The following is a 13,109-nucleotide window of genomic DNA, read 5'->3' on the forward strand; positions in this document are numbered from 1 at the left end:
AATAAATGTTAAAGAAAAAGTGTTAGCCAAAAAACTAAAGTTTAAAAAAAAATGTAAATTATTCAATAACTTTTTCTAGGCTACTAAAAATCTACATCATTTTTTTTCCGTACCTCCTCCTGTGGGGTGGGTGTGACCCTTTCTTCCTCATCAACCAACATTTCCTCAACATATAAATCTCGTTCAGGAGATTCAAAAATCAACTCCTCAGGTTCAATGGAAACCAACTTGGGGCGATCAATAGTTTTTTGAACTATAGCTGCCTCAGTGATTTCTTCATCTATATCTTCTTGGGCTGTGTAATAGGCGTCAGATGAGCCCGCCACTGAGGTGATTGACTCTGGGACTGGTGAGAAAATTGGTGACTCTGGCAATGGCTCCTCTTTTTCTAAAGGCTCCACCTTTTATAGACAGAATGTACAATTATAGTATCAAATTTTATACTATTTATTTGTGGTAATTTTTAACACCCTAGCAAAATGTTATGTAATTTTATAAATATGAAAGAGTTTTTTTTGAAAAAGTATTTTTTAGAGATATACCTTGGGTCTCTCAATAACTTCTGGAACTACAGATTCCTCTTCTATTTCTGAAGGTTCAACCTCCATTGCTGTTTCTTCCTGAGGCTTAATAACAAACTCTATTTGTTGAGGAACATTTGTTTCTATTACAAACACTTCATCCTATGGAAATAAAACATAGGAAAATATTAAAGGATATAAATTCTAAAGAAAGTTCACCAATTATAACATTCCAAAAACTATTAAATGTCATACAAAATAAAAATGTTTTATATAAAAAACTTGTTGACTAAGAATTCATTACTATTTATAAATATTATGCCCTGCACACATTTTTAATGGAATAAATTATAACTGATCTAACCTGAGGTTGTTCTGGTTCAAGCTCAATGCCAGTTTCTTTGGTTTCCTGAACTGTTAGATATGCTGAAGTTGTTGCCTGACCAGCAGGGTTTCTGGCCACACAAATATATTGACCCTGGTCTTCAGGGAATACTTCAACAATGATAAGGCTTACCTAGGAAAGAAAGATATACAAAAATGAATGGTAAAAAAATAAAAATTAATTGTCTATTATTAAAATAATTTTTAAAATTCTAGTAAACAGCTTTTCCGTCCCATATTACTGACCTCTCCTGTTTCAGGATTGTAGGAAATGACAAATTCTTCATCGTCATCGATATTCTTACTGTCGTGGAAAAATGAAATAGTTGGCATTGGTGTTCCGCTGACACGGCAATTGAGTCTAAGTTCCTGTCCATCAAGAGCTTCTGTGTCTTTCATGGTGTCCAGGAAAACAGGAGGAGATAGCATTTGAGAAGGAGAAGGCAAGACTGCTGAAGTATCTTCAGGTCTCTGGATATCTGCCTGGGCTGGCTCTGTAAAACATAATCGTATGAAGATACAGTGTGAACAATGATAACAGTATTTTAAAAATTCAATAAAAAATTTTTTAAGATGTCTTGGTGTTATATCTTAAAGGTTAAATTAAATAAAAATTAGTTAAGTAATAATAAACAGACATATGACAGTGCTCCTTACCTTGAACATAAAGAGTAGTGGAGCTAACAGCTTCTCCAATCTCAGACACAGCCTTGCAGGTGTATTCACCTGTGTCCTGAGGTCCAACTTCAATGATAAGAAGAATGCTCTTCCCATCTTCATAACGAATTTCATAATGTGGGGAGGGCTTGACTTCCATACCATTGACAAACCAGGTGATCAAAGGAGGTGGGTGGGAATCTACCTGACACTCAAGCCTAAATTAACAAAAATATATTTTTAGATGGAAAACATCTAAGCAAGCAATAACTAACTGACATCCACAAAGTAAACTGATTTAACGGTTTTTTTTTTCAAATATTATTTATGACTGTGAACGGACTAACACCATACCTGGCAATGCCCCTCTCCCTGACATAAATTTCAGGTTCTAGTGGTGCTACAAAAACAGGCTTAACTTGCTGCAGAACCACATGTTCTTCTCTTTTAATGGTTGTTACTGTCTTTGTAATTGTCATAACTTGATCTGTTTCCATTCCAGGAATCTCAATCTCTTTCTCTCGTCCTAAAGTGAACAATGTCAATATTTTTCATAATGCAATGTTTAATTTTCAAAATTTGAATGAGTTGCTGATAAATTTTATTTATTTATTTATTTATAGAACAAAAAGTATACTAATTTAGTTAACATAACATGGAAAAAATGTTAGCAAATTAACTAAATCATGTTATCATTCACAAAGCAAAACAAATTATTTTTATGAACCAGGCCTATAAAACAAATATACCTCTAACAATGAGAGTTGTCCTGCAGGTCACCTGACCAAGTTCATTCTCCACTTTAAGGACATATTCACCCTCATCTTGACGGGAAACATCAATGATGATGAGAATGGCTTTTCTGTCTTCACTGACAGTCTTTGTTCGCTCATTAACCTGAATCTCAATGCCATCCTTATACCAGGTGACTCTAGGCTGGGGTTCTCCAACAATCTCTGCTTCAAGCCTGTAGAGAACAATTACATTACATGCGTTGGTTATTTCCTTCAAGACGTCCATTTAATTTTTTTACAATTTAAATCTCCATTAAATAAATTTAAAATTTCAATTGAAAATATCAGAACTGTGAATTATATTAGATGCACCATTCCTCAACTGTAAATTAATACATTTACAGAATATTTGCCACATCAAATCAATTCTAGGTTTTAAATTTGTTATTGTTTATCTTTTGACATGACCCTCAAATCAAATAAAAAACTGTACCTGACAATTTCACCAATGGTGAACTCCTGGTAGGGTAAAAGTGGTTTGATGAATTCTGGTGGTTTCTGGACGACAGCAATATTCAACTGTTTAGCCAGCTGCCTTGTCTCTTCTTCAGCTGTTATTAAAATAAAAATTCACATTATAACAAGCCTAAAACAATATGGTTAATTTAGTATATGAAAGCAGACGTGATGAAATGTACATAAATATGAGAAGATTAACCTTGCATACACACAAAAATGAAGACAAAATATAAATAATACTATATCTTAAAGGTATGGTAGTTTACACTTATATTTTACATATTCCAAAGAATGCTGTATATATATTTGTAAATGAGAATTTAGTATATGAAGATGATAGCAATAATGTGCTTGAGCTTGATTTTTCTACTGCTCCTGCAGTATTAAAGTTCACACAAATTGCGAAGTCAAATCATTTGCATATAATGATAGTAGAATTGCTTGTTGAGCTATTAGTTACCTTTATCAAATGATTCTACTTCATGCTTTATTATTTTACCATGCAAATACATTGTTTTTAAAATTTTCAAATAAAATTTTAATAGTTAAATCTCATTTTATTATACTAATCGTAATCACACGCTTTGTGTCAATCGATCATGCAAAGAATTACATGCATTTTAGTGGCTGGGGTAAGCTTTAGATATGGTTTCTAAATAACTCATCAAAGGACACATTTTTATATTTGTTGCTAAAAATTATTATTAGAATATTTTAACTCAACCAATAAATAAATAGCACTAAACATCTGATGTATTTTTTTAAAAAGTTTTCTTATATGTATTTTCTTAAGTAAAAATTTAAATGATTTAAACTTAATAATAAATATTTCTAATAGGATACAGATATCAAAGGATGTAAGCTAGTTACTCACTAGGTTAGATTAATGACATGCACCAACACCTGGCTCTGGGTTGCAGTTCAAAGTTCAACATGCGAGGGAAAGGGATGTTTAAAGTCAATCTAGCTAGAGAAGCCATGCTCTGACGCTGGAAAAAATCTCGTTGTCTGGTTCCTTCTGAATTCTTTATTTGCCAAAGCATGCTTGGTTCATCCATGGAGTGTTAAAACATTTTCTTACACATTTACGCTCCATTTAGAGCCTTAGCTGTGATCTATTCAAAGCATCTCTACAACATTTGACAAACTTAAATATTCAACTTTATACAAATTTTATGCATTTGACTTCTGAAAAAGGGAATCTTCTTTTTTTTTTGCTAATTACAATAATATTCAAACAAATTCAGACTAGCAATTCACAAAATTTACAATGCTAAATAGTAGAAGAGTAATGTTATTGGTCATGCAGACTTATGTAATTTATCTATCATATACACAAGTCCATATACATTGATTAGTAACAAATGCAAGTGCAGTGTTAATAGAGAAGGTACTGTAAGCAAAATGATAGACTTCTTCATTGCTGAAAACAATATCAAGATTATATATACAAATTAACAGAATGATGAAATATGATTTACTTTTCATTGCCTGAAAAAATAAAAATATTAGTTTATAGAAATCAAAGAAGACATTTAGTGTGGTAACATATTCTGTTAACTTACGCTGTACATAAAGCTCAGCAGAGCATTCTGTAGTACCAGCTTGGTTCTTGGCCCTGCATGTTATCACACCAGTATCCTCTGGATGAGCTTTATAGATTGTGAGTGTCGTCAAACGGTCAATGGTTTCAATCTAGTAGAAAGTGTTTTAATAAATAAAAATAAAAATGATACCAATCATAAATAAATTGTCTTTAAGCCTATGTTTGTATGTATATAATATAATTTTTACTCAGTAATTAATGTAAATCTTGTAAATAAAATGTTATATCAAGATAAGTCAAATTACTTTATATTCTCTTGAGTCATGTAATGTTTGTATTCCATTTCTGATCCAAGTAACTTCAGGTGTTGGCACACCAGAGAAGACAGCTTCAAATTTGGCTGATGTATTTTCAGTCACCATCATGTTGCTGATGGGTCGAACAAAGCTAGGGGGTTGAGCAAAAGCTTCTGGTTGGACCTGATCGGCTTCACTTTCAGATCCTAATTAAAAATGAAATGTAATTTAGTTACATACAATTTTTTATGTCACAATTTTCATTTATGAGGCAATATTAGTTGACAATAGCTCTAGATTAAAACTGGAAATCTCCATAATAAAAAAAGAGAAAATTAAAAAAAATATAACATTGAAACATGTAATTAAAATGTATTGTGTTCGTGATAAAAGACCAAAATGTTAAACAATTTTTAGTTGTGGCAGTACTATCAAACAGATAAAAGTATGGCTCACCATGTACTTTAAGGTAGGTAACACATGCTACCTCTCCTGCCTTGTTTCTAGCAACACATTTGTAGGTACCAGTGTCTTCTGGGAAGGCTTCCATGATTGACAAGGTGTGCACACCTTCCAGGGTGGAGTCCATTCTGAAGTATTTTGATGGTTTCACCAACTGGTTGTTGCGATACCAAGTTACAACTGGATCTGTAACACAAGCAAACAAGCAATCAGCAACTGTTTCTTGAAAATGAAAGGTTTATTTCTATAACATTAGAAACAAACTTTCTATGATAATTAATGAAGAGCTTACGTGGTTTTCCCTTGATAACACATTCAAAATGGACTGGTTGGCCTTCATCAACATCCACCATTCTTGGTTCTGATACAACATAGGGTGGTTCCACTGAAGACTCCAAAGGAGGTTGTGTTGTGGAAGGTTCAATTGGTTTTTCTGGTTCTGGAAAACAAGTATTTTTTAATAAGGTGACTTGCTTTATTCTTCTAACACAGTTATTTCAACCACAAACATAAGAACCAGGAGTTAGTTTAGAAATTTTAAGCTGCAATATAATATTAGAAAACTCACTCTCTACAGTGAGCCTTGCTGTGCATGTAGCTTTGCCAACAGAATTGATGGCAACACAAGCATAAACGCCAGCATCTAGAGGTTGAGCCTCGTAGATTACAAGTGTGTAATTGTCATCTTCTTTGATAAACTTCCACCTTGGAGACTCAGGAAGAGGATGCCCCTCCTAAAAAACAGAAAAAATAACAATAGCTGATTATATTAACAATATCTAAAAACCAACATTCAGTAATAAGGATATCAAAATGTATTACACTGACCTTAGTCCAGTGGACCTGAGGTGCGGGTGTGCCAGTGATTTGACAGTCAAAAGTGACTGGTTCTCCTTGAAGTACTTTAGTGTCACGAGTCAGGCTACGGAACTCTGGTGGGATTTCCTTTTCCGGAGCTTCCCCTTCTGCAATATTCACACAAAAATTTTAAAGTTAAATTTAAAGCAACCCATTAAATGTCCTCTTATGGTAGCTATTTTCATGATAATAAGGTAAATTATATTGTAAAAAAGAAAATTACCTTCCACTGTTAGTTTAGCTTTACACTGCACCATGCCAAACTTATTGTAAGCTTTAACTGTGAAGAGTCCAGCATCCTCAGCAAACACTTCAGGAACATGCAGCGTGCTGGTGGTCTCAGAAGTGGAAATCTGGAAATCTCTAGAGGGTTGAATCTCAAAGCTGTCTCTATACCATGTAATGTTTGGAGGAGGAATACCTTTGAAATGAACTTCAAGGCTGTCAAAGAGAAAAGTACATTTTTCAGAGATTTTTCTTGAGAGGGATGTTTTGGTAACATGTAAACCTAATTGCTAAATATTGCTATAAATTTGAAAAAATTAATCTAAAAATAACTTTAGACTTTAGAGTAACATCAAGTCCGAGCATTAATTTTTATTAAAGTTAAAATATCATTATATGTTTTTTAAATACTAATTGTTTTTCTACTTTTTTTTGCTATGTTATTTCTAGGCAGTTTCATAGAATACTTAAAATTATAATGTACATATGGTTTAGTCACTTATTTATTTTTATACTTTTATACTTTTATTGTGATCTAAAAGGAATAAAACTTTTTAACAGATAATAAATATTAGTTAATATTAAGAGAAAAAAACAAAGACTTGCATACGTACTTCACTGAGCTGCCTTCTGGCACTCTCACAGGCCTCAAAGGTTTAGTGAACACAGGTGGTTCTCCCCTCTGGAGGGTTATTTGCTGCTCAATAATCTGTTTATCCTCAATAGGAGCAGTCTGGGAAAGATCAACTGGGACCAGCCTTGCTCTCTCAACAAATACTGGTTCAGACACTACAGCCCCATCAGTGTGGCGTAACTGAGTGTGAATACTGATGTACTGCTGCTCAGCCAAAACAACTTCAGTATCTCTTTGTACTCTAACTTTAGATTCTGATGCTGAGTAGAGAATAGATTTTAGTGAAAAATATTATACATTTTAAAGAAAATAGAATCAATTAAAATTATTTTTTTGTAAAGAGTTGGTAATGAAAAAAAGGAGCTGGAAAACATTTAGAAACAAACCTTTTTCAAGCTGCCTGAGCTCGTACTCAGTAGCCTTAGGTCTCTTGAGAGCATTCTCTAATTCAACTGAGCGGAGTTCAATTTTCTTTCTGCGCTCAACCTCTATTTCTACCTCTCCTGAAGGCAGGGAAACAAAAATTATTTATAGAATTATATGCTAGCATTACGTAAATATAAAGGGCAAGGAAAAAGATATGAAAATACAAAAATGCATCATAAAACCAAGCACAAACCTTTGGGGGCTTGCTTTAGTTTTGCCCTCCAGTCTTCTTTGGGCAAAACAACAAGAGAAGTACTACATTCCTCTTCTCCTTCTGAGTTCTTGGCAATAACTCTGACTTGGCCTGCGTCGTACTCTCTGCATTTTGGAATCTCCATGTGATGCATCATGCCATCATATGTTACTTTAAAACGAGTGCCCTGAAATATTTTTGAAGCAATGTGGCATTAAAAACATGATATTCAACAAGAATTAAATATAAAATGAACTTCACTTTCTTTAATACTTGGTGTTCCAAAATACATGCCCTCTATATGTAAAATTATAATGGTATATTTTCAAAATTGATTTGAACACTATTTAAAAAAAAAAAACAATAACACATAAATGTTCTTACAGCAACAATGAGGCTTCCATTGATCCACCAGTTGACTCTAGGTCTTGGGTAGCCGCTGACTTTCACTAAGAATTTAGCAGGCTCTCCTTCACAAGTTTCCACAGGCTCTGGTTTTAGGTCAATGCTGGGTGGTGTCTTAGTCTTTGGCTCTTCTATGACTTTTTCTTCAACATGCATGTGGCTAACAGAAAAAGTTCACATGTATAGAACCAGAATATCTAACAGCACGATGACAAACACTAACAAGAACATTGTTACAAATTTTAATGCATACCTTCTCCAGTACTCTTCCATTTCCTGAAGTCTAATTGCTCCTTCTCCTGGAAGTTGTGTGTCCATAATGATGGATCGAAGAGCTAAAAACAGAAATTAAGAATTTTAATAACTTTGATGTTTATTAATTTTATTTTAGTACTTAATTAACTTTTCTAGTTGGCTAATTATAACACTTACGTCTGCAAACAACAGTTGCTGAAGTTTTGTCTTCACCATAATCATTAGTGGCACGACATTCGTAGACTCCAGAGTCTTCAGGGTACATCCAGAGGATATCAAGGGTGACAAATCCAAAATCATAAGCTGGTATGTAGCGAGTACCTAAAGATAAAATTAAGTGAAAATAAAAGATATTTAAAATAAATAAATAATAACTTTCTAGTACTGGAAGATAACTGATAGGGTTTTTATGTTATCAACTTGATAAAACATCAAATATTTGTACCATAATGCAGAGGTTCTCCATCCTTGAACCATTCCACTTTCATTGTTGGGTCTCCCAATGGCAAAAGTTTGCACTCAAAATGAGCAGCATCATTCTCCTTGAGTTGCAGATCTTTAATCTGAGTTTTGAATTTGGCAGGTTTGTGTTTTTCCCTGTCATAAAGATCTTCAGGAGCCGGAGCTTCACCTTCACGACGAATGTACTCTTTCACTGCACTTTCTTGATATTCCCTGGAATTTATTTTAGAAATATGCCATTTTAGTTACTGATTTTAATTTTTTACTCAATTTAGACAGATTTGGAAGGAGTACATGTTTCTTTTTTAGACAAACAAAAAAATGGTATGTTAGATGATATTTTTATGCTGAAGTACTTCTTTGAATAAAAAGTAAACAAAAGCAAGTAAACAGAAGTTTAAAATACTTTTTATACTAATAAATAAAGTTAGCTTTTTTTGTTCCTGCTTTGTAAGTTGAAAAAAAAAATACTTGTAAATACCCAATTTATTTTTAAAAAAAGGTATTAGCAAATATCAACACACCAAACAAAAGGAAGAAAACTGCATTCTCATTTTGAAAACATAGAATTAGTAATAATTAACCAGTAATATTACTTTAAATTATTACATTGATAGTAATGAACCTTAATTATATTGTCAAGCAAAATAAAAAGTTCTTTCCTGATAAATAAATAGTAAAATACAAAGATAAGATTTGAGACACAAAGCACTAAGATTTTTTAAAATGATTACTAAATTTACTGCATCCTTCTACAAGCAAGTACTAAAACAAAAATGATCCAGATTTTGAAAATATTATTTCTGAAACATAAATATTGTTAAAACATTTAAAAACCATGTTAGAATCAAGTGTTATAAAAAAAAGTATATTAAAAACTAAAATGACGAAAAATGTATTGAAAAAACTGAAATTCAGGCTGTTTTGTCAAAACTGAAATTGATTTGGGTGCTTGTTATAGCTGATAAAATTTTAAATAAATTAGTGCATCAATCAACAACAGCTATATTTTCATTAAATTCCAACCTCCAGTCAGCAAGTTTAATGGATGTTGTTGAAACCTGTCGAGCCAAGGGAGTGTGTGGAACTGCTTCCTTACTGAAAATGTGTAGGTATACAAGCAGGAAAGGGAAAGAAAAAAACACTATTACTAAGAAGTATAATACACACCAATATTATTCAACTGGCTAGTATAAATTTATAAATGTAAAGGTTAAATATATTGAAAAAATGTATACATCCCAGTATTTAAAATTTTTGAGAATGTTCTAAGTTTGTATATAATGATGTTGAAAAAGTTAACTCTGGCTTTTACTTCTAGCTTTAGAGACTATATAGTTTTGAAAAAATATATATTCATATCAATATTTAAGAAGTGCATTTTTTTAAATGATGAACAGATTTGTATCAATAAAATTATTTATCATGAGTTAGAATAAAATTAATTTTTTAAAGTACTTTTAGTAAAAAAAACTTGGCTGCATACAAACATTTAGTTTATTAAAACCATTCTTGTTTTAATTATGATTAAAATAAATAAATTCAAAGATGTAACTGACCACTTGAAAACATGCAAGAAAACAATTAAATTTTGTTTTCATTATTTTCTTAAATGGGAAATTGGGGGGAAAAAAGGATTTCTTTTAAAAAAAAGTTACATCTCTGAACTGCATTCCTATAACCACTAAACAAATCTAATAACATAAAGTGAGGGCATTTCATTTAAGCTGTGAGAGATACAGAATTAGGAAATTGTAAAACATAAACAATTACTTTTAAAATATTAAACAGTTACTAACCATTCTTTAAAATAAAAAAATCTAAAACTACTAGCTAAACACAAGAAAAATAGTATGAAATATAATATATTTCAATAAAAGTGTTCAAACAAAAAAAAAAGGAGGCTACATGACAGCCAATATGGAAAGCATCCCCAAGCAAACACTATACTTCAAAGAAATCACTAAAGGGAGAGTCAAACAGGGCACTGTATTTGGTTGCAACTGTTATAAATACTGCACCTGTCTTCAACAGTCTTAGCCACTGCAGGAACATCAATGGACTCAGGAGCCCACATAGGAATTGGCTCCTGGCGCAGTACAATGGGTCTAGATTCTGGTGGTGAAGGTGCTTTTCGCACTCTCTGTCTGGGAGTAGGAGCAGGGGCTGCAGGTTTAGGGGCAACCGGTGCAATGGGAGGGGGTCTGATTGGTTCACTGTAATGTAAACAGCTCATAATGAAACAGTGATAAGGCAAGTGCCAATGTTTTGGGAAAGTGTGATAGATCATTATCAGACACCAATTTAGAAATTTTTTAAAATGGTGACAAAATTTTTTAAAATTCTCTAATGTTACAGCCACATCAATAGCACAATTTCATACTACAACTATGAATTACATCTAACACAAATACTGACACAGTTTGAAAGAAAATAACACATAAAAAATTATTATTAAAATACATTTACTAAATGTAAATTTTTATATATAATTTAAAAAGAAACAAAAAAAATTTTTTTTTGTCTAAATAAAAAGATAAAAATCTCAAGTAATTATCATTTGTAAACTTTTTGATTTTTATGTATATTGCTTTGTAAATTATTATATTGAATGTCATAAACTTTAACTGTAGGGATTAAAATACTTATAAAATAGTTTTGAAATAAAAACAAAACGACAATTTAAGTCCACTCCATGCAATGTTTTATTCACCTTGGAGGCATATAGAGCTCAGTCTTCTTTGGCTCTGCTTTTTGTACAGGTACAGGAGGGGCCACTGGTCTATTATATATTATATTGTGAAGTTAATATATACACAGTTGTTTAAACAATCAAATTTATGTGCTTTATAAATGTGGGCACATGAAATATGTATATATAAGCCTATATATATATATATTTTTAAACCTGGACAAAAAAAACATTTAGTTGTATGCAGGTAAAATAATGATAAAAAATTTAGATAACAGCCTTACCTGTACTCTTTCTGCTTAGGAACAAGAGGAACTGTGGCTTCAAAAGGAGATAATTCAGGTTTAGGAGCAGTTGCGACTGGTGTTGCACTGAAAAAGAATAATTAAGTATAAACATTCAAGCACCAAAAATGCATAAATTAAAAGTGTAAAAAAAAGTGTTAAAAATGTATATTTGCAAAAGCAGTGAAAATATTAATGTTAATCAAAGCTACAATAATATAGATGTATCATTAAAACTAATGGGGTTATTTATTAAATGAACAACAAATACATTTAAACTATATTAATTAAAGAATCATAATTTGTTTTGTTATTATTTAATCATGTGAGTTACTTTAAAATGTATACTTTGAAAATTCAAACTAGCATAGCAAAAAAATATTTCATTCTTAAATTTCATATTGTTCCTTATATAGTTAATCTATTTTAACAGTTTAGTAAATCAATTGTTAATAAGCACTTTAAAAAAGGAAATGGGGGATAAACCATGCCACCTTGTAACCTGAATAACTTTTTAAAAAAAAACTTTTGATTTTCAGGTAATTAAAAGATAAGATAGTAAGTATTCATTTGAAATTAATCCTTCAAAATCATTCAATATTCAGGTTACAATATATAGATTTATAGCAAGAGATTCAAACTTTTTAAAACTAAGGTTGCAGGCTCTTAAAAGGTACTCAGAGTAGAATTTTACAAGGAATTCATTTAATTAAAAAAAAGTTTTAAATTATTATGAAATACTTTTACTTCTTTTGAATTTATCATGCAAGATATTTATGATGATGTGCATGCAAAAAACAGTATAAAAAACTATTAAGGAGGAACTTTGTTTGAAATATATGCGTATACCTTAAAAGTTTTTACTAAAAACCCAAACCACAAGTGCAAGGCACAAAATACTATTTCTGTTCTAAAGTTCAAACAAAACTACTGGAGTGGAAATATTGCAATGGAAAAAAAATCTGATAAAAATGGAGAAAGTTGAAGGAGAAAACCACTCTGGTAAGCACACTGTGTTTCAAAGACTACCTTGATAAAACCTTTTCAGGCTTAGGAGCAACAGGTGGAGGAACTTTAATTATGGCAGTTACTGGTTTCAATTTAGGCTCAAAGTCTTTCCTAAAGATGGTTGTCCAAAAATTCATTATGTTAATAATAACTTAAAGTTAGAAAAATATTCTAAGTTAGACCTATGTAGGTGATGTATTATTTTTTTTAAAATATTATTTTAAGTGAAGTATTTTGTTTGTACTTACTGAGCTTCTGAAATGTATGATGGCTCTGGTTCTCCTAGCTCCATTGGCAATTTCCTGTGTAATTAAACAGTAAATGGTTTTGTAAAATAATGTACGGATTAAATGCAGCAGAGATATTACAGCACATTTTTCTCAGTGCTTTTTCAAATCCAATTTATAGAAAAATTATTTCATAGGGTTATTTTAATCATTAACATCAGTAAACATTTATAAAGATAATTATTATAAAATGAATAATTTTAAACATGCCTATATAAGCTCAAGAATGTAAATAGTTGACAACTATGTCTAGTTAACAAA

The 13,109-nt window shown here is 31.4% G+C and overlaps 1 protein-coding gene across 5 annotated transcripts in view; it reads right to left on the bottom strand.

The window, feature by feature from the left end:
• LOC131947753 (titin) overlaps positions 1-13,109 on the bottom strand; it is a gene marked incomplete at its 5' end in the record, with an annotated part of 410,194 nt that overhangs the window by 328,473 nt on the left and 68,612 nt on the right. The window contains 20 exon segments of one of the 5 annotated variants that reach the window (XM_059309044.1): positions 4,381-4,510; positions 4,667-4,863; positions 5,114-5,305; positions 5,412-5,558; positions 5,688-5,853; positions 5,948-6,084; positions 6,201-6,418; positions 6,817-7,096; positions 7,223-7,339; positions 7,456-7,642; positions 7,840-8,020; positions 8,114-8,195; positions 8,293-8,436; positions 8,561-8,790; positions 9,604-9,675; positions 10,599-10,793; positions 11,291-11,359; positions 11,554-11,640; positions 12,583-12,672; positions 12,810-12,863. In XM_059309044.1, coding sequence (XP_059165027.1) covers positions 4,381-4,510; positions 4,667-4,863; positions 5,114-5,305; positions 5,412-5,558; positions 5,688-5,853; positions 5,948-6,084; positions 6,201-6,418; positions 6,817-7,096; positions 7,223-7,339; positions 7,456-7,642; positions 7,840-8,020; positions 8,114-8,195; positions 8,293-8,436; positions 8,561-8,790; positions 9,604-9,675; positions 10,599-10,793; positions 11,291-11,359; positions 11,554-11,640; positions 12,583-12,672; positions 12,810-12,863 — 2,975 coding nt within the window. 5 annotated transcript variants of the gene reach the window in all.

The sequence above is a fragment of the Physella acuta genome, unplaced genomic scaffold, assembly GCF_028476545.2.
Source record: "Physella acuta isolate Inbredline_101_S28 unplaced genomic scaffold, ASM2847654v3 ptg000606l, whole genome shotgun sequence".
Lineage (NCBI taxonomy): Eukaryota > Metazoa > Mollusca > Gastropoda > Physidae > Physella > Physella acuta.